At 37.0% G+C, this 22,468-nt stretch overlaps 1 protein-coding gene across 3 annotated transcripts in view; it reads left to right on the forward strand.

Moving 5' to 3' along the window:
- Positions 1–22,468, forward strand: part of LOC131155352 (protease Do-like 2, chloroplastic) — a 75,712-nt gene that overhangs the window by 52,659 nt on the left and 585 nt on the right. The window contains exons 8-20 of one of the 3 annotated variants that reach the window (XR_009136786.1): positions 5,660–5,737; positions 6,346–6,412; positions 6,579–6,637; positions 7,153–7,252; positions 8,370–8,449; positions 14,069–14,125; positions 16,242–16,345; positions 16,772–16,859; positions 16,948–17,033; positions 17,174–17,198; positions 17,273–17,344; positions 22,121–22,171; positions 22,244–22,384. Coding sequence is in view for 1 of the 3 variants with exons in the window: in XM_058108417.1 (XP_057964400.1) it covers positions 5,660–5,737; positions 6,346–6,412; positions 6,579–6,637; positions 7,153–7,252; positions 8,370–8,449; positions 14,069–14,125; positions 16,242–16,345; positions 16,772–16,859; positions 16,948–17,033; positions 17,174–17,198; positions 17,273–17,344; positions 22,121–22,171; positions 22,244–22,304 (928 nt within the window). In the remaining 2 variants the exon portion in view is untranslated. Of the gene's footprint in view, positions 1–5,659; positions 5,738–6,345; positions 6,413–6,578; positions 6,638–7,152; positions 7,253–8,369; positions 8,450–14,068; positions 14,126–16,241; positions 16,346–16,771; positions 16,860–16,947; positions 17,034–17,173; positions 17,199–17,272; positions 17,345–18,719; positions 18,820–19,043; positions 19,277–22,120; positions 22,172–22,243; positions 22,385–22,468 lie in introns of those variants that run through there. The other 2 variants (XR_009136787.1, XM_058108417.1) reach the window with 2 other exon arrangements.

The following is a 22,468-nucleotide window of genomic DNA, read 5'->3' on the forward strand; positions in this document are numbered from 1 at the left end:
GTCTATGAAACTCATTGAACATGATTATAATGTCATGCTTTAGAAGGCTCCAGCTAGCCTGAAAGAAAGCGAAGAAGAAACCATCTAGACTAGGCGCTTTGTCCTCATTGCAATTTTTAATAGCTTGGAGGATTTCTGCTTGGGTCTCTATAGACATCTCGCAGTGGGGGAACTAAGATTTGAAATTGATTCTATCCGCTGTAGATCTCTAAATCTCAGGTTTAGAGCAAAGATCTTTGTAAAAATCACAATTTTATTTTTCTAATCCTCTTTCTTGGCAAGGTGAATCCCTCAATTTCAATTTTGGAAAAGGTGTAACATATAAGATGAGCATTTGCTGTCCTGTGAAAGAATTTAGTATTCTAGTTCCTCTCCTTGAGCCATAAAGCTCTAGATTTTTTCCTTTAAGATAATTCTTAAGGTTAATAACCTTGTTCATTCCTTCTTGGGCAACACTCTTTTTGCCCTCTTTTCATCGTTAGGTTTTGGATCATCTCTTGCTCATCAAGTTCTTTGATGCCATTGAGGATAACAGTCTTCTTTGCTTGAACATTTCCATAGGTGCATCTATTCCATATCTTTAGATTTTCTTTCAATTCTTTCAATTTTGAGGTAAGCACAAAGCTAGCTTTCCCCATGACATGAAGGGAGGACCACCAAGTTTTAACTAACTCTCCAAACCCGTCATGCTTTAATCATATATTCTTGAAGTGAAAAGGGGTTGGCCTCCATTTAACTCCCTCAAAGTCAAGGAGGACGGGGGAGTGATTTGAGATGGGCCTAGGAAGCAGGCTTTGAACTACGTTAGGAAGGCGATATTCCTAGACTACCAGTATTAGGAACTTGTCGATCCTTGAAAAGGAAAACAACTCTCTAGAGTTAGACCTAGTGAAATTGCTGCAAATGAGAGGGAGATCAGTGAGGGCATTCATGCTCATAAAGTCAAGAAGTTCTCTCATGCAACTAGTCTCATGGCTGCCCTCACTTATTTAATGTGAATAAACTACCATGTTGAAATCACCTCCAATGATCTGAGGAGCTTCCCATCTACTCCTAATCTCGAAATGCTCATTGTAGAAAAGATATTTGGAGGGTCCTTCAGTTGGGCCCGTAGCCCCTATGAAAATCCATTGAAAGTTATCATTCTTGTTCTTGAACAAATAGGAGACTAAGAAGGAAATAATGGAGTGATCCATTAATTTCACAACACTAGGATTCTACAAGATAAGAATACTCTTTGTGCTCCCCTCTACTTCAAGGGATATCCAATCACAAGCATCTTGGCCCCAGAGGTCTTTGATTGGGAGCTGCTCCACTCTCCCCACCTTAGTTTCTTGCAAGCACATGATATTGCCCCTTAAATACTTAAGAAAGGACTTGATTACTCTCTTGGATTTGTCGTTGAGTCCCATCACATTCTAAGAAATGATTTTCCTTAACATGGTTTAACACAAGGGATCCAGCCATTGTATGTCTCAGAAATTTCTGAGCATCCTCCTGTCTTTCTATAATTCACTGAGCATTGCAAGCATTTTAATTCCCTATTGGTATCCAACTATTATTGCCCAATGGTTTCTAAGATTACTTCCTCCTTGATAAGACCCTAGAGTTTTATCATAGAGAAATTTGGGGAATTGAAAGAAAGGAAAATAGTAAGAGAAAAATGGGTTGATCACTTCGAGGGGATCTGCCTCCAAATTAGCCAAATGCTATGAATTATTTTTTTAATATAAAAATAAATTCATTAGATAAAGAAAGAATGTACAATAAGAAGAGAAGACATCTCCTAAACAAAATTAAAAGATAGCAAAATAAAATCAACACACCCTAAGTAGAGACAGCCAATCACGTTGAACATCTAAAATACACTTCCTTTTGAAATTTCCATTGCCCACACACCATAAAGAAGTCTTAAAAAAGAACCTTTTCCCACACCAATCAATGTGGTAACTTCTTCCCTGAAAATATGCACAAGTTACATTCCTTCCACAAGCCCTAGAACACTGCAAATAAAGCACAATTCCATTATGCAATTCCTTCCCTCCTCTCAAACCCACAAAAGATATTGCCAAGGGCTCCTCCACTATTCTAGGACAAACCTAACTTTCTTCAAGTAATTGAATAGCTTGTTCCAAGCCTTCCATGCAAAATTGCAGTGCAGAAATGATGTGAAATAGATTCTAAACAATCATAACAAAGCATACATATATCAAGAGAGAGAGAGCCTTTAAAGGTCTCCTCATCTAGAATAAGTCATTAGTATTTATCCTATTAAGATAACCAACCAAAGAAACGCTTTGATTTTAGGGGGGGATTTTGACCTTCCAAATAACTTTGTAGAGTGGAAAGGAGAAATTGGTACCAACCAAGAATTCACCAAAATATTTGCTAGAATAAACACCCGAAGAATCCAACTACCAAGATCACCTATCATTTTCAGAAGATACCCTACAATTATTCAACATAACCAACAAAGAAGATAACTTTATAGTTTCCCTATCATTCAAGGCTCTTTGAAGTGAAAATCCCAAGAAGTTAAAGGACCGCCAGAGTCTATACTAAAGGAAGAAATGAGATCATTTTTCCCTTAGCTCAAGTGAAATAGTTGAGGAAAAGAGGTGGACAGAACAACATTTTCCATCCAAAGCTCTTTCCAAAAAGGAATATTATAGCCCTTACCCAAAACAAATTTTGTATGGGGAATAAAAAGGGTAAATCTATGAAAGAGCTTTCCATGGACTTTTCGAAGAACGTCTAGAACCTAATTAGTATCCCATCCATTCCCATCAAGTCCAAATTTACTATTGATAAATTTATGCCACAATGAAGAAACCTATAGTGGGAACTACCAAAGCCATTTATCTAGAACAGCTGTGTTCTTAGACACCAAATTTCCAAGACCCAAACCACCGTCCCTCGTAGTCCTACAAAGCACCTCCCAACTCACCAAATGGTACCTAGAACCCCTTACCCCCGGCCGAAGAAAATCTCGCATAATCCTCTCTATCTTACTAGTGACTCCTGTTGGAACTTTAAAATAGAAAGAAAATACAATGATATACTAGAAAACAAGCTTGAATTAGAGCAATTCTCCCTTCCAAAGAAAAAAGGGCTCCCTTCCATCTTAACGCTTGGACACTCTCTCGACCACTGAATCCCAAAATTTAGCTAATCTAGGATTACTCCCCAAAGAAATCCCTAGGTAGAACAATAGCCAACTCAGCACACCTAGCTTCCAAGGGTAATTCCCTAATGCACTTTGCAGGCACGTTATTGTTTCTGGCATGAAAAGGGGTAGCAGTAGGCCTAAAATAACTTGGAATGAGGTAGCGAGTAAGGATTTAATAGCCCTTAATCTAATATAGGAAAACACTCTTGATCGGGTGAATTGGTGGAAAATGATTCATGTAGCCGACCTCACCTAGTGGGACTTAAGGCTTGTTGTTGTACTCTGCAGGCACGTTAATAGCCGCAATAGCACTCTTTCCCATATTAATCTTAAGCCTCAAAGCACTTTCAAAATTTTGAAGAAACTCCAAAATGTTAAGGAAACAAGGTTTACGATCCTCAGGAAAAAATTAGCTTCGAGTATCATCCTCTAACTGAAGTTGTGACACCATGATCTCCTCCGTATGCACTTTTAGACCTTTCACTAGACCTTTATCCACCACACTATCAACCATCCTACTCAAAAAATTAGCCACTGACACAAACAAAAATAAAGAAAGAGGATCCCCTTGTCTAATCCCCTTGTGGCCCTAAACCAAGATTTAGGTTCACCAGTGATTATCACCCGCAAAATTCACATTGGATATACTACCTTTCATCCATCTTTGCCATCTCTCTCCAAACCCCATCCTCACAAAAATCTTATCCATAAAGTTCCAGCTCACTCTATCGTAAGCTTTTTCAAAATATGACTTAAAAACAGGCCCCTTCTTCCTCCTTCTAATATCCTCAACAGTTTCATTGGCAATCAGGGTTACATCCACAATCTGTTTTCCCCCCAAAAATGCACTCTAGGCCTTAGAAATAGTCTTATCAAGCACCACACTTAATCTCTTAGCTAGCTCTTTAGTGATTATTTTATTAACACTCAAAACTAGACTAATTGGTCTATAATTAGAAATCTTGATAGACCTACTTTTCTTACGCACTTAGGTGATAAAAGTAGGATTAATACTCGTACTTTAAACTCCATACCAATTGAATTCATTGAAAACCTTCATCAGGTCATTCTTCACCACCGCCCAAAAATCTTGATAGAAAGCTAAATTAAAACCATCTAGCTCAAGAGCTTTTATCCCTCTCCATCCCAAAAACTGTAGTCCTAACTTCCTCTTCCTCGAAAGGTCTCTCTAAGTAGGCTATCCTATCAACAGGCAAAGGATCCCAATGTAATCCTTCCACCATCAGTCTACTCTCAGCCTCCTTAGCATACAGATTATAATAAAAACCAGTGATATCAGAGGCAATTACAGTAGAATTTAGGATAATAACCCGCCTATCCACCTTCATCTCCCTTATCAAATTCTTCTTCATTTTTCATTGGTTATCCTATACAAAAATTTAAAATTACCGTCGCCATCTCAACCCATTTAAACCTCATCTTCTGCCTCCAACTTCTTATCTCCTTAAAGATTAGCTCTTCCAATTCATTTTTCAGAGAAACGCTTTTAGCCTGTTCCTCCCTTGAAAGGGCCACTCCTTTCTTTCTTTCTAACTCTTCCAAATCTCCTAGAATCATAAAGTTTTTAAACCTGGTATCTCCAAACACCTTCTTATTCCACACTTTCAGTTTTTCTTTGAACCTCTTCAACTACTTCATAAGTCTAAACCTGTCCCAATCCCTTCGCACATCCTCACTCCAAGAATCCCTAACCAAGGTCGAAAAGTAGCCATGATCTAACCACATATTCTCGAACCTAAAAGGGGTGGGGCTCCAAGGCACTTTCCTAGATTCCAATAAGATAGGAAAATGATCAGAAGTGGGTCTAGGTGATACTACTTGAGAAAGATTAGGAAACTCCTAGTTGTTTGAAAACAAGAACCTACCGATTCTACTAGGGTATTGCAGCACAGGGGAAAGGTACCACCGAGGGTTTAGGGTTTTTGATGAAGAGAGAAGGGGAAGGCAGGGGAAGGGAGTTGGGGGGGGGGGGATAAGAAGTACAGGGATCTTCTGGATTAAGGATGTCTCCTGTCGTCGCAAAAGGGAGGAGTCCTTCGTTATGAACCAGGGAGGAGGGGTGGGCAAGGGGGAACGGCAGAGTGGGGCATTGTGAACAGATCTAAATGAGTCATTGTCAGTTTTTTTGTAATAGTTTCTTGAAATGTTTAACCTGGAACAAGTCAAAGAATGCATGCTTTGATTCTTGGGATACAATGTCACACGTAGCTTCTCTATTTTATCCTACTCATTTATCCATGGGATTGTTTCAAGAAGCCTAGTTTTATGGTCATACACAGGAGATAGTTGCAATCAAATAAACAAATAGAGGCATTGTTGCAAGAAGCCTAGTTTTATGGGCATGTGCAGGAGATATTTTCGATCAAATAACTACTGTATTTCTATTAATTGGAATCTATCCTCTTCTTGTTCATTGATTATATGTGCGAACTTATTATGTTGTTCTATATGCTGTTTCCTGATGTGTAGGATGCAGTAACTGTTGTAGGATATCCCCTTGGTGGAGACACCATTTCAGTGACAAAGGGGGTGGTATCACGGATAGAGGTTTGATCTATATCATTATATTTTCAAATTATATCATGGTTAAATATTTGCTCACTTGTCAGTGTTTTATCACTTTTATGATGCCCCTATTCAGTAAATGGTTTGTAGTCTATATTTCCTTCAAACCATTTTGTGATTGCAATTCTTTCTCTTTTAAAAATTAATTCCACCTGCAGTGTAAAACATTCACACCAGTTCACTTCAACACATTATTATCTAATATTCCTGGTCCATACCCCAGTTATGATAGTTTCCATGCTACCAAGTCCTTCACTTCAATTCTAAATTTTCGCAACTTGATTATTTTGAACAGCTGGAAGTAGATCAGCTATACCTCAATATCCCTCATAATTTCGATTTTACTTCTATTCTAGGAGTAGAGACAATTAAATTGTTTGGATGTTGGCTTTAATAGTTTGTATGGGAGAATAAAGTTAATAGCCTTGATGTTGAGAATTGGATTTAAATGTGAGAAACAACTTCCTGCTTGGTTTTATGTGAAGAAAACAACTCTCGGTGCAAGTGATAGTTATACATTGACATTGTTTCTGTGTGCCAAGGTGTTCTAGACAAACATATCAAAGTTTTTTTAAATATTATGATACCAGGTTACATCTTATGCTCATGGATCCTCTGAATTGTTGGGTATTCAGATAGATGCAGCGATCAATCCTGGTCAGTAAATGCTAATACTTGTTTACCTTCCATTTTTTGTATGGTACTTCTTTGATCATCTGTGTGTGTGTGTGTGTGTGTTTCCATCACACTCTACTTTGAAAGTAGCTTATATTTAGCTTTATCCGGATCACTGTTGCTGGTGTTTGTACTGCTTAAATTTCAGGTAATAGCGGTGGTCCTGCATTTAATGATCAAGGAGAGTGTATTGGGGTAGCATTTCAGGTAGACTTTCTGGAAGCTGCCGAAGTTAATGTAGTCTTCCTTTTTAGTTTCTTGCTTAATATAGTTAAAGGTATGTAATGTATGAAGCTAGCATCCTAAAATTTTATGCGCTTGCAGGAGACAACATTCCCTCCCTTCCCCCTCACCCTCCCCTACCCCCCAAAACACCAAATGAACACAAAATAAAAAAGATAAAATCGATGAAGTCCACAAAAAGAAAGTATCCTTTAAAATCGATGAAGTCCACAAAAAGAAAGTATCCTTTTCTTTTCATAAAATATTTTGTTATGTCTACTGATAATTGATGACTTCTCTTCATAAATTGTTTTAAATGTATCATGTTTTTGAGAGAGAGTCCCTTCAGGTTTTCAGCCCTTCCCCCCCAAAAACAAGGAAAAATTGGATGAAGTCCACAAAAAGAAGAAAGTATCATTTCTTTTTTCATGACATAATTCACGACTTCTCTTCATAAATTGTTTTCAGCCTATTATGTTTTTAAGAGATAGTCCCTTTAGGTTTTCAGGTCTGATGACGTCGAGAATATTGGATATGTTATTCCAACAACAGTTGTGTCTCATTTTCTGAATGACTATAATAGGAATGGGAAGTACTCTGGTGAGTTACTCTTCTCGACTTCGTCAGTTCATATTTCAATCATTTAGAGGCCATGCTCTAGGTACATGATGGGCATGGAGTATGAGTTCTGCTTGTTATTTAAATTCAATTATTACCTGAAATGGATTTTGATGAAGAATATGACGCTCACCCACATTGAGTGCTTTAAGGATAGAAAAAGCTAAAATATAAACCTCTTATCACTATGCGTTGTGCTTCATTTCCACACTCTCAATGCTCCTTATTCTCATTCTACTGAATTTTAATAATAACCTATATAATTCGTTATGTTGTTTCTCACATAGATAATATATGATTTCTTTTCAAAAGTTTTGCACCATTTAAATGCTTCAGTTACAAGGTATGTATAACATAAAAGAAAAAACTTACATTTCTGTCTGTTGTTTTCTAGGGCTTGTTCACAGTTTGAGTTGGTAACTGAATCTTGACAAGGTGTCCTTACTCTTGTTGTTTGTTCCCTCATTTTCTTAATTCAGTGTCCATGATCAAGGTTAAGTTGAATGGTAGAATCCTTGATTCTTTTCATATACAACAACAACAACAAAACCAAGCCTTAGTCCCACTAGGTGGGGCCGGCTATGTGAATCTTTTTCCGCCAATTTATGCAATCATGGACCATTTATTTTGTGATTTTTTTCCTATGCAATGGATATATTGTTCCTTACATTTTTTATTGCATGGAATTTTATGTGCATATAGATTTATGTACCTATACTTATTTTATAATAAAATGCTAACTTGTCCATGGCGATTGCATTCTTGTTGGTAATTTGAATGCCAGCATAAACAAACTGGTAATAATGTCGTCACAATCACACTTCGTTTTGCTAGAGTTAAAACATAAATGATCCAGTCTTCATGACAATTTTTTGCATAAAAAATGGTCACTTCTTTCTGTTGGTCAGTGTTACCTTATTTTTTTTTTTCATTAATTAATAATAATTTTTTTTCATTTTTTCATTTCTTTTTCATTTTTTTTTTCATTTTTTTTTTCATATATATTAGCACTTCTTCACACTATATTAAGATTCAAAGTAAAAGAACTTTGATCTTGACAACGAAAATGAAATCACTGCTAATATACACGGATTTGCAGGTTTCCCTTGCCTTGGGGTGTTGTTGCAGAAGTTGGAGAATCCAGCGCTACGTGCCTGCTTAAAAGTGGAGTCTAATGAGGTTCAACTCCTTATCTAGTTTGAAAAAGTTTAGCCAGTTTTATTTATTTATTTATTTAGTCATTTTTGCTGGGATATTATTTGGTGCACATTGCTTTGAACTAACTAATATATACTTATTTTTCTTTTCATTTCTACTGATCTTGGTTTCTGCATTGGTGGAGTGAAGTTCTATACAGTTATTTAGTTGTTTGGGATGATGAGATTTGCTAGTGATGGAGGAAGTGGTCTGGGAAGAAGGCAGTATGATTCATTGTGAGGAAAAGGAATAGTTACATACTTCGTACATTGATGGAACTTAGTTTTTAATCATTTGAGATGGGTTGGACATGTGCCTAAGACCATTAGATGCATTGGTAAGGAATATGGATTTGGTTGAGGTACAAGGTGCTTTCAGCACAAGAAGATGACTATGGACACAGGTCAATGCAGTTTAAAAGAAATAATATTTTCGTTTAGCTTGCATTGTAAGATTCCTACGAATGTCCACAAGCCATATGGCTTTTAGATGGAAAGAATTTGAAAAAAAAAAAAAAGAAAGGGAAGAAGGAATGCTTTCCTCGTGCAAACCTGACACCAATAATGGTTTGATTTTGGGATGGCGCATGGGGCCTTTATTGTCAAGTTATATATGGTTTTTAGATGAAAAGAATTTGAAAAAAAGGAGGGAAAGGAGGGTCTCATAATTGCAACTAAAAAAAATTGACATTTATTGAATTTGTTTTTGGAAAGAATTTGAATTTAAAAGTCCATATTTGGAAAGGGAAGTTTTTTGAAAATTTGAGTTGAGAAAGATACGGTTTTGAAAGCATGATTGGATTTTTTGAAAAGCGAATCTAAGGATTTCATCACGGGTCAATCAAAAAGAAAGAAAAACCCAAGAAGGAAATACCAAGTAAAGACCTGAACTGCACACAAAATGAGCTCCAAAACCTCGAGTGGTCTTTAAGAATTTTTCTTTGTGGTTTTCTGAATTTTTTCTGAGAATTTTGGGGATTTATTGATTTTTTGAGAATTTTGCAGACCGCGCCGCTGCCACCTGCCCTGCGAGAAGGCTACATGATCCTCTGCGCCTCTTGCTCACCCTTCCTCTTTCATACTCATGTATCTCTCTCCCTTCAAGTTCTACTCTCTCGCTCTCTATTTCTTGCCAATTATGGCAATAGTGCCGCTGCTGCTGTAGCTAACCTTCTAGACATTGTAGTTCTGCAAGCCTAAAGTTGTTAATACACAAAAGAACAAGGAGAAGAACAAGAAAAAGAGGAAGCCTAATTAAACCCTAGCATAACCCTAATACAATGACGATAAAACCTAAAAAAAGACATTGGCATGCATGATCGAGAAATGCAATTTATTCATTTAACCTTTTGACCTTTATCTTAGAGATGAGATTTTGCTATTCTTGAACCTTACCATCATCTAAACAACATTCACAAAGCATGCTTGAGTTTGCTAATAATTTACACGTTATCATGGCAAAATCATATTTAATATAAACAATTATGCTCACAATCGTGGAATATGGCAACAATGCATTAAGGAAAAGGCTTGATTGAGCACCAAAAAAAAAATAAAAATAAAGAGGCAAGGCAATGTAGAGAAGAAAGGATGAAGGTGTACCTTCAATGGAGGAGGGAGAAAGGAAATTCAAGTCTAAGCCTTGTTCTCCACCAAAACTCCTCACATACATTTCTTCTCCCTCCCTAAGACCATGCATCCATGTCTCCCACCTAGTCTCCTTATAGACTTTAGGAAGCAGGTTTCACCTTCAATTCTTCCTTTCAAAATTGCCCCTTGGAGGAATACGGAACTTCCCTCCTTGCCCCATTGGGGCACTTGGGCACAACTCTACCCCCAATCTCACAAGGAAAATGCTATCTGAGCTAGTGATAGCCCTTAACTTGAACAATAGAGAGGGCTCAAAAGGTAAAATTAAGGCACAAATTTAACTGGAGCTTGAGATATGCTTTTGAAATTTTAGAAGGAGACAGAAAATTGCCTCCTTATAGACTTAAGGAAGCTAGGGTTTCACCTTCAATTACCCTTTCAAAAATGCCCTGGCTGTTGAGGAACAGGGAACTTCCCTCCTTTCCCTAAGGGGCACGTTTGGGCATAACTCTACCCCCAATCTCACAAGGAAAATGCTATCTGAGCTAGAGATAGCCCTTAACTTGAACAATAGAGAGGGCTGAAAAGGTAAAATTAAGACACAATGTTAAGGCACAAATTTAACTGGAGCTTGAGATATGCTTTTGAAATTTTAGAAGGAGACAGAAAATTGCCTCCTTATAGACTTAAGGAAGCTAGGGTTTCACCTTCAATTACCCTTTCAAAAATGCCCTGGCTGTTGAGGAACAGGGAACTTCCCTCCTTTCCCTAAGGGGCACGTTTGGGCATAACTCTACCCCCAATCTCACAAGGAAAATGCTATCTGAGCTAGAGATAGCCCTTAACTTGAACAATAGAGAGGGCTGAAAAGGTAAAATTAAGACACAATGTTAACCGGAACCTAAGATATGCTTGTGAAAGTCTAGAAGGAGACATAAAATTGCCTTTTTATAGACTTTAGGAAGCTAGGGTTTCACCTTCCATTACCCCTTTCAAAAATGCCCCCTTGAGGAATGAGCAACTTCCCTCCTTGCCCCAAGGGGCATTTGGGTCAAGGAAAATGCTATTTGGGCTAGGGATAACTCTCTACTTAAACAATAGGGAGGGCTCAATATGTAAAATTGAGGCATAAATTTAACCAAAGTCTGAGATATGCTTGTGAAAGTCTAGAAGGAGATAGAAAATTCTCTATTAATTGCCTTCTTTGACCAATTAATTGCCTAATTAACTAAGAATTGCTCGACTTTCAACTAACTGGCCCTACATTATGACAAAAGGTGCCAAGGATATTTTGGTAATGTCACCAATCAAAGATTAAAATTAGTGCAAGGCACCCCCTATTTATCAAAACAAAGGAAGAGACTCCAGAACTAAGTCAAGTCAAAATGGACATCGACAATATCATATTCCCAGTATTGTTGAAAGATGTTGCAAACCAAACCCACCCTTAGAGATGAATAATTTGTTTGTCTGAAAGTTGAGGATGCCTTGATAAATTGCTGCATTCATGATTTCAGGTTGGTCATGAGACGCTGAATGGTATTATTTGGGGCTTAATATTACTTATTTGAGTCCTTGGAAGTTCATATCTCAAATTTATGATTATTTCTTTTTGGAAGTCCAGTTTATGGTGGGTAGTGTGGAAAGAATTCATTTTTGGGAGGACCGTTGGGTTGGGGAGATGCCTTTGGCTATATTAATTTTCCTTGTCTATTTGGGTTATCTAATCTTCGTGATACCTATCTTTGCTTTTCTTCTTTTGCAAGGGGATGGTTTTTCTTGGAATTTCCATTTTGGGAGAAACCTTAACTAGAGCGAGATATTGAGTTGGCTCTTTTAATCAGTTTGCCGGTCTCGTTTCATGTTCAACTTGGGAATGATAAAAGGGTTTGGAGTTTAGATCCTTTTGGGGATTTCTCTTGTAATTTTTTTCCCCTATTGATTTGTGACTCTAATGTGGATCTTTTTGCTTTGTACTCTTTGATGTGGAAAGCTAAATCTCCCTAAAAAATAAAAGCTTTTGTTTGGACGGCGACACTTGAAAGTAGACAAAGTTGTTTGAGTTGGATAATCTGTGGTGAGGCACATTATTGGGTAAGTAAATACAAATCCATGTTCTACTCAATTAAGTGGTGGTTCGGATTAGATAATCCGGGTTGGTGGACGATCACCCTAGGAATAACCTTTTTTTTTAATTTGGTGGATAACTTATTTCATAGCATAATAATTGAAGTTGCATCTGAATTTCTAATTTGGTAAATTATAAACATTCACTAAACAAAAAAACATTATTATTTTTTAAAACTGCAATCATAAATGTAATATTCATCTAAGTTTAAATAGAAAATATAACTATTCTTAACATGTACAACAACAACAACAACAACAAAACCAAGCCTTAGTCCCACTAAGTGGGGTCGGCTATATGAATCCTTTTTCGCCAATTTATGCTATTCTTAACATGTTATTCTCAAAAATTTGAAAAACTCACAATTTAAAATATAATTTTCCATATAAAGTTAAATATAAGAGGCATAAATATTTTGAAAACTCATTCTTAAACAAATTTACCAATGCACATTTCTTAATAAGTTTAGACCATCCTTTGTAATCAATTGTTGTGTTTTTATTCGTAATGTTATAGCGCCTATTATGAACCTAGAAAAACGGATTGGATTGGATAATCTATGATGGATAGGCGGATGGTTGGATAGCCAAATTGTATTCCATATGCGACTCATTTAATGGGTGGATACAAGTTAGTTTTAGCAGATTGGATTCAGTTCAGATTAATGGATTTTTATCCATTTTTCAATTTCTATTTGAAAGGATCAATATTCAATACCACTAATTTGCTTTAGAAGAGAAGGCCTAATATGGCTCTGTCACCTGATGTTTGTGTCCTTTGTTTGAGGAGTGGAAAGACTTACTGACATTTGCTTCTTCGCTGCTCTTTCACTTTGGTTGTTTGGAATAATTATTTGGTATATTTGGTGAAAGCTGGATCTGGCCCTCCAATTTGAAGGCTTTTTGAACAATCGCTTTTAGGGGTTTTGCCAAGGGAAACGATGGGAAAGCCTTGTGATGATGCACTGTTATGGATCTTATTTGGTGTCTGGTTGGATAGAAGCTCTTGAATCTTCAAAGGTGTGGCTATTGCTAACAACTTGCTTTGGAGTAGAGTAGTTTATCTTGTGCAGCTGCAGGTGTTGGTTAATGGCTTTTTTTGTCATGTTTCTTTGGATTTTCTGCAGCGGATTGATTGGCTCTACTTCATTGAGCTGGATTTTGGTTTATGCTGTGCTTTCTTTGTAACTAGTTGCTTTTGATGTAATGGGGGGATTTATTATTCTTGCTGTTCCTTCTTTATTTTCTCTTTTTTATTTTTCTTTTTCAGTTGTGCATTCTTATCCCTTCTAATAAATCTTTTTGTTTGTCAAAAAAATGAGGCAGTGAATGGGGATATTGACACTAGATGTGAATGGTGGGTTTGGTTCACGAGTAGCATCTTTTCATCATGTTAATTCATAGGCTGTGTGAAGCTGGCAATGCATTATTTGTCTAGGATAAGCATTTGGCCACCCTAATTTGGTTCACTGAATTCGTCAGATACATCTGATACAAATTTGCATTTTCAGTTTTCATACTCAAGATGTGAAGGAGGCAAACAATTGTCAATTGACTAGCCTCGGAGAAAAAATTATTTTGGGAGCTGGTCTGGGATAAAATCCTGTATTTAGCATCACTGTGGTGCATTGGGTTTGAGTTTTTTAGAGGAAATAGTTTCCAGGAGATTCAAAGAGATTGGAGGAATGTTCTGGCTTGTTGATTTTCTTCTCTTTCTGTAGTTTTTAGTTGTTTTTTTCTGGTTTGTTCCAGATTTTCTTTGGGAGATGTCTCATTCTCCCTCTTGTAAATTTTTCTCTTATTAGTAAAATTTTCTTTGCTGTCAAAAAATTTATCAATTGACTAATCTAACTTGCATGTTGTATTCCCTATCTGTTTTGTGCAGGGTGTGCTGGTGCGTAGAGTCGAACCCACTTCTGATGTGAATAATGTCCTAAAGGAGGTATGCTGGCCATTTGTAAATTTAAGGGCTTGCATAACATCCTTGAGTTGCATTATGGTCTAAATTTCCACAAAATTATCAAAAAATTTTCATTATAATTTCCACTTTCCACCACTTGAAATTGAAATGGCAACAAATTTCCATTTTATAAAATTTTCTTGGAATTTTTCACAATCACCTGAAATTTATCGAAATCTTAAAATTTCAGCGAAATTTGTCAAAAATTTAACTGTAGAACGAATTTTCATTGAAATTCAACTTTGAGATTCAAAATCCAGATTGAACATTTTCTAGTAAGTTATCTTTTCTTCTTCTTGAATATCTTTCAGACTTTTGAAATTACATGAAAAATTAAACCTAGAAGCATTAGCTACAACATTTTTTTGACCATTTATGTCTGAATTATCTTATTTCTATTGTAAATAATATTTAATTGACTTATGAATCTCATTTATATTCATTATGTTTAAAATCATTTGTTATATTACAGTTATTGCACATTATACACTGCATTCCTGTCTTTAATGTATTTTATTTATGATATTTTTATCCTAAATCGTGCACTATTATGTCTATTAATAGTTTCTAAAGCTTCATAAAAGAATTCCATGTTTACTACATATTTCCATCATTTTTTAACAATTGAAGTTGGGATGGACATTGCTAGTTGAAATTTCCGTAGAAATTTCGTACTTTTGAAGCCTCAAAATTTTGTCAAAATCAAAATTTACGACCTTGGGTTGCATTTCCATGTATGTTAGCTGCAGGAAGTCAGTAGCATAACATAGAGCGTGCTTTTCTAGTTTTGCAGATAGGTCTGATCCATTTTGAGAAAGGTCTTTTTCCCCCGTTGGTGGGCAACTGATTATTATATTTCCACTTACAATCTAATTCTTTTTGGCATAGGCTAATTCGTAGTAAATTGGAATTTAATAGAATGTGTGAAATTCCAAAGTTGGAAATAAATCACTTACTCGAGTCCTTGGAAATTTTTGTCACAGATTTATTGTATTTTCTTCCCCAATGTTTGATATAGAGTTGGTAATGGGGGGAAAATTCGTTTTTGGGAGGATCACTGGATTTGGAAGGCTTCTTGACTCGAATGTGGCCTCATCTCTTTTCAGTTATCTACCCTTATTTTTACATTTGGTGAGGAACCTTACTGAGAGAGATGAACAATCTGGCACAAACGTGCTTGATCCTTTTCATATGCATTTGGAGAAGTTGGAGTTTAGATTCTTCGGGGGCTATTCTTGCAAGTCATTCCCTTAATTTGATTCATGCTTCTAAGTCCTAATTCTAATCCTCTTTTTTATTTTACATTTTTTATTTATTTAGAAAGATAAAGTTCCAATCGAAGATATGGACTTTCACATGGACTGTTAACTCAAGAAATTCAGTAATAATGACTTGCTTTAGACGCAGAGACCTAAGAAGGCCCTATTACCAGATGTTTATTTCCTTTGCCTTATTGAGTGGAGGGACTTGCCCTTCATTTGTTCTCATATTCTCCTTTTGCTTAGACTCTTTTCAATAATTTGTTTGGTAACTTGGCAAGAATTGGTTTGCCTCTTATCTCTGGAGGATTTCTGTGCTATTGCTTTTAGAGGTTATGGGGGTGGGAAGGAGAGGAAAGCTTTCTGGAGATGCACCATTCTTGCTATCATTTGGTGGAGTAGAGTAGTGTTTCTTGCGACTTTGGTGCTCAGTGAATGGTTGGTTTGGTAATGTTGTCTTGAAAACTTGCAGAGCAATTGGATTGCTTTGCTTCTCTAGAGTTTTTTGCATTTATTTTCTTTCTTTTCTTTTCTTTTCTTTTTGTTACTAGAGGATACCTTGGTTCTCCTTGTGATTTATCTTTTCTCTGTTGTCCATGGCCTTTCTATCTTTAATACAATTCTTTATTTATCAGGAAAAAGAAAACAAGATCTTGTAATGCATTCCATATTCTATGCAACTATTGTCCTGCCTCATACATTGTTCTTCTTTTTGAATCACAATGTTTGTGACTTCAGCTCTCCTCTAGAGCTGTTTATGATGCTGAATATTGTGGCATACCAAGAAGTTTTATTAAATTTTTAGATTCCTCTCTTTATTTATTCATTTATTTTTTCAGGGGGACGTGATTGTAAGCTTTGATGGTGTTGATGTAGGGTGTGAAGGAACAGTTCCATTTCGGTCAACCGAACGTATTACATTTTGCTACCTCATAAGTCAAAAGTAAAGGCCTTAATCTTCTTTAGAGGTTAAAATTAGAACAAAAAATAATACATTTATGCTTGGTCCTTCTAGAATTCTTTTTTTTTTTGGGCGGGTGGGGGAGAGGGGGGGTGGGGTGGGTTTCGAGCGGGGTGGGTTGATGCTTCTGCATCACATATGATGCACTCCTGGACTATGCTTGCCCTAACATTTTGCTTTCTTTGATGGGGATTCTTCAAGTTATAAAATACATGTAATATGGAATGAAACATTTTCTGTTATCAGACTAATTATGATCAAAATAATTTAGTACAGAATAAAAGACCTAGTAGGGCTAGTGAGTAGGTTTTAGCTGGCTTGTGCAATCAATTTTATTCTTGTACTATTATTACCCTGCAGGACCCCATTATCCTTTTACCTTTGATAACTCTAATGACATTCTAACAGATTTGCAGGTGATGTAGCAGAGCTTGGAATTATTAGAGGAGGGGCTTTCATGAAGGTTCAGGCAGTCTTAAATCCACGTGTGCATTTGGTATGTAGATAGTGCAGAGTTCATGTCAATTTCATTAATTTTTACGTATCAATACTAAGTTTAGGTCCCTTATGTTCTCTGGGTCAAGGTGCCTTATCACATTGAAGGTGGTCAACCCTCTTATCTTATTATTGCTGGTTTGGTGTTTACCCCTCTCTCAGAACCACTCATAGGGTATGTTAGGTTCTTGAACAATGACAATGTGCAGTTCCATTTTATATGGATTCTATTTGGGCATTACTATTGCTAAATTACTGATAGGACTTCAATTATTTTTATTATTTATATATTTATTTGTATTTTATTTTTTACAGTGAGGAATGTGAAGATGCTATGGGGGTAAGTTGTCATCTTTAAATTAAAAATGCTTTGTGCTTTTCCCCCCCAGAAATAATTTGCTCTCTTCTGTTTAGTTGAAACTCTTGGCAAAAGCACGATATTCTTTGGCAAGGTTCAAGGGGGAACAGATTGTGATTCTATCACAGGTAGCTATGCTCTTTCTACTCTATGGTTTTCATGGAATGATGTGATATATGTTTGTAATCCAGCTTGAATTTCCCTACACATGATCTATTTTATGTCAATGAATGCTTTTTATCTTTCTTTTGAATGTCAGTTCCAACTCTAGGGACAAGACAAGGAGCCTTTTAAGTTTTCATTTTCCTTTCAAAATAGGATTATTCTTGTCAACGGAACAGCAAACAGCAAAGCAAAAGATTTCTTTCCTTACTTCAGCTCACAATTATTCCTTATTTCTCAATTCATTATTTTGTACTATTAGCATATATTTAGTTTACATGTATAGGGCTTGATAGATTATAGTTTACCTGTATAGGGCTAGAATCATGCTAGAACTTATTTACTTTCCATGTATAGCATTCTTGTAAAGTCTATGTATAATACACAGAACTCAAGGCCAAACCATTCGACCATTCACACAATACTTTGACATGGTATCAGAGCCAGTTGACTAATAAGTTTTAATTTTCCCTTCGAATTTTTTTGTCTTCTCGGTTTCAGAGGTGTCTCTCGTTTCTGGGGTTGTTGTGTTTTTTTTTTTTCTTTTCTCTTCTGGAATTTTTTTGTTCTTGTCTTCCTGGGTTGTGCTTGGTGCCAAGGATTCAGCGACTTGTCCTTCATGTGTTGTGCTTGATGCTCAGACTATGTCTTGGCTTCTTGGCTCAGTTGAGCCACATATTGCCCCAACTTGTGACCTTATCACACTCCTTAATCCATGTGGACTTATTTAAAAACAGTATATCATCAAGATAACGGTGCCCGTCATTTTCAGTTAGAGCATGCGATTGCCATGTTTCAACATGAAAGTCGTTCCATCCAAGACTATTACTCGGGGATTCTGAGTTTTTGGAACGAATATTCTGATCTAGTTACTACAGATTTTCCTGTGGTGGCCTCTCTTCTCATTATTCAACGTCTTCACGAGACTAGTCTTCGTGATTAGTTTCTTATGAAACTCCGCCCTGAGTATGAATCTGTTTGCTCGTCTCTGTTGAATCGCTCTCCTGTTCCTTCTGTTGATGTTTGTTTTGGTGAGTTACTTCATGAAGAACAATGACTTAGTACTCAAGTTACTCTAGCACAATCTCATGGTAGTTCAAGGTCTGTGCCTATGGCTTGCGTTGCTCAACGATGAGGACCGCCTGCACATTCTAGCACCTTGTAGTGTTTTTGCTGCAAAAAATTTGGGCATATCGCTGCTAATTGTTCCAAGAAATTATGCTCTTATTGTAAGAAGAAAGGTCACATTATCAAAGACTGTCATATCGTCAGGCCCAGGCATTATATACTTATGTTATTGTATCCCCCACAGTGACTTTTTTGGCCCTTGGCTCTTTTCAGGTGACTCCTCTGTTCCTGCACCTTCTATAGTGAATTAACTGAACATCCGAAATGGTGCAACAAATGCTAATTTCGATATTATCAGCAATGAGGCTCCAAGGTAACAATTCCACTACCCTATGTCATGTTTGGCCCTACGTTGGTTAATTTGCTATTCAGACTGCCAATGGCAGTTCTTTGCCAATAGCTGATGTCAGAGATGCCTCTTCTAAGTTCATTGATGTGTTTCTTACTCCTCAGTTTTCCACGAGTTTTATTTTTGTTGATCAATTAGTTGATAGCAGTTGTGTTGTTAATTTTTCTGGCAATGGTTGTGTTGTGTAGGACTAGGTAACAGGGGAGCTGATCGCGAAGGGACCTAAAGTTGGGCGCTTGTTTCCACTCCTTTTGCCTATTCCAGCACATTCTCCAATTTCTTCTATTAAGTCTTTTGCTTGTAATAATGTTTCAGATCTTAGTATGACATGACATCATCGTTTAGGCCATCCCAATACTCAAATCTTATCTCATGTATTGAACTCTGGTTTACTTGGTAATAAAGAGCATTCTTCTTTGTCTCTTGAGTGTGCCTTTTGCAAACTTGGCAAAAACAAAACCCTTCCCTTCCCTTTGCATGCTAGTGGAGTTGCTCAGTACTTTGATCTTATCCATGGTGATGTTTGGGGACCTTCCCTGGTTAGTTCACATGAAAAATTTAAATACTATGTAACTTTCATTGATGATCATAGAAGATTTACTTGGGTCTACTTTCATCGCTCTAAATCTTAGGTTTTCGTACTTTCACTGAGTTTTTAGCGTATGTTGACAATCAATTTTTTGCTTCTATTAAGACATTACACACATATTTTGGTGGTATGTGTCTACTGAAATTCAGGCATTTTTGGCTTCTAAAGGTATTATTCATCAATGTTTATGTCCCGCTACTCCCCAACAAAATGGAGTAGCCAAATGGAAAAATCGTCATCTCCTAGATGTGGTACGTATTCTCTTGATAGAAACCTCTATTCCATCCTTGTTCTGGGTTGAGGCTCTGAAAATTGCTACTTGATTAATTGTTTACCTCCCTACCTTTGGTTGTGTATGTTTTGTTCATTTACCTCCTCATGAGCGACATAAATTATCTGCTAAATCTTCGATGTGCATTCTTGGGATATAATGTGTGTAGAAAGGGATTTGTTTGCTATGATCCTACATTACATCGTACATGCATTTCAAGGAATATTATTTTCTTTGAAAATCAACATTTCTTTCTTGTGTCCTCTGTTCCTCCTTTTCTGCTGTGATTCTCCCCTCCTTTGAGGAGCAGTTCTCGGATCCATATCAAGTTAGTTCTCGTTTTAAACCACTAGACATTGTGTATACACGACACTCTCACCCAGTCTCTTTCGGTAGCTCATCCGGTATCTGATCCTACCACGCTCCAGATTCAGTCAGTGGTAGCTCCTTAAGAGCCTTTGATACGTTGTTCTTCTCAAGTGTCTGTACACCTGGATAGGTATGGGTTTCCCTCTTCAAGTTCTGGAAATTCTGTTTCATCTTTTATTGCTGCATTGTCCTACTCACACATTGCAAAGCATGATTGTTGGCGACCCCGACTATGCAGGAAGAAATTGCTGCTCTAGAGGCCAATCACACCTGGGACATTGAGCCTTATACTCCCACCATTGTTCCTCTGGGTTGTAAATGGGTTTCCTCAGTTAAGGTCTAATATGATTGAAGTCTGGATCGTTACAAAGCTCGCTTAGTTGCGCTTGGGAATAATTAGGAATATGGTGTCAATTATGAAGAGACCTTTGCTCCTGTGACTAAGATGATTATTGTTCGTACGATTCTGGCTATTGCTGCTTCTAGTGATTGGCCTCTACATCAAATGGATAAGAATGCTTTTCTTCACGACGATCTTAAAGAATGTATTTATATGAAGCCACCCTTGGGCTTGTTTCCCTCTCTGACTTCACATGTGTGTAAGCTTCGTCGCTCTCTTTATGGTCTCAAACAAGCTCCGAGGGTTTGGTTTGATAAATTCCGCACCACTTTATTACAATTTTCATTCAAGCAGAGCAAGTATGACACTTCATTGTTTCTTCGGAAATTAAACATGGGTATTGTTGTTCTTTTGGTTTATGTTGATGATATTGTGATTACTGGTTCCGATTCTGCTTTACTTGCTCAGCTCCAGACTCATCTCTTAGAGTCCTTTCATATGAAAGATCTTGGGTCTCACACATTTTCTTGGTCTTGAGGTGAATCATAGTCCCTCTGGTATTTCACTCAATCAACATAAGTATGCTAGTGACTTGGTAGTCACAATTGGCCTTTAGGAGGGTACTTTTGTTGATACTCCCATGGAATTAAATGTCAAGCTTTGCGAAGAGGAGGGTGACTTACTTGCTGATCCCAATTTATACAGGAAGTCGGTGGGTAGTCTTGTCTATCTCACCATTACTAGACCAAACATTTCTTTTGCTGTACAGCAACTTTGCCAATTTCTTCAGACTCCTTGTCATCTTCATTTGGCTGCTGTCTGTAGGATCAATACACTATGTTCAGGGCACTTCTCCCCGTGGTTTATTCTTCACCGCAGCAATTCTACTCGCCTTGCTGCTTATAGCGATGCTGATTGGGCTGGTTGTCTGGATACACGTCGCTTCATTACAGGTTAGTGTGTGTTCTTAGGTGATGCATTGATCTCTTGGAAAAGTAAGAAGCAAGACAGAGTTTCTTAGTCATCGACGGAATCTGAATACCGGGCGATGTCTTTTGCTTGTTCTGAAATTATTTTGCTTCGAGGTTTACTTGCTGAGCTAGATTTTTCTGAGACCGGTCCTACACCTCTTAATGCCGATAATACAAGTGCTATCCACATCATGGTCAATCTTGTCTATCACGAGCGCATGAAACATATTGAAGTCGATTGTCACTCTATCGGTGAAGCATTTGAAGCTCGTGTTATCACTATTTCACATATTTCCACTGAATTACAAATTGCAGATATCTTCACCAAGACTCTCACTCGTCATCGACATTGCTTCCTAAGTAGGAAATTGATGCTTGGTGATCAACCTGCATCAATTTGAGGGGGGCTGTCAACGGAACAGCAAACAGCAAAGCAAAAGATTTCTTTCCTTACTTCAGCCCACAATCATTTCCTTATTTCTCAATTCATTATTTTGTACAGTTAGCATATAAGTAGTTTACATGTATAGGGCTAGAATCATGCTAGAACTTATTTACTTTCCATGTATAGCATTCTTATAAAGTCTATATATAATATACGGAACTCAAGGCCAAACCATTCGGCCACTCACACAATACTTCGACAATTCTATCTACTGATTGTGTTTCTTAATATTTTCAAACTGTTTGTTTTGTTTATATAAATGCTGCGTTACTGTTAATAGGTCTTAGCAAATGAAGTTAACATCGGCTATGAGGATATGGGCAATCAACAGGCAAGTTAATTTGTTCCCTTGTCCACTTTGATTTACTTTTATTAGGTCATACATATAATCTTTGTACGGCAGGTTTTGAAATTCAATGGGATTCGAATCAAAAACATTCATCACCTAGCGCATCTTATTGATTGTAAGTGCTAGTGGCCCTCACGCCTCCTCCTCTCTCTGTTTGAGTTGTAAATAGTGTAGCAAGCAGCAGTAATGTGCGTTGTAAGCCAGACAAAAACCTTACTAATATCTCTACTATTGGCTTCTGTTCTAAATTAATCTGTTCTCACTTTTGCTGTTATTCAG

Source organism: Malania oleifera, chromosome 5, assembly GCF_029873635.1.
Source record: "Malania oleifera isolate guangnan ecotype guangnan chromosome 5, ASM2987363v1, whole genome shotgun sequence".
Classification (NCBI taxonomy): Eukaryota; Viridiplantae; Streptophyta; class Magnoliopsida; order Santalales; family Ximeniaceae; genus Malania; species Malania oleifera.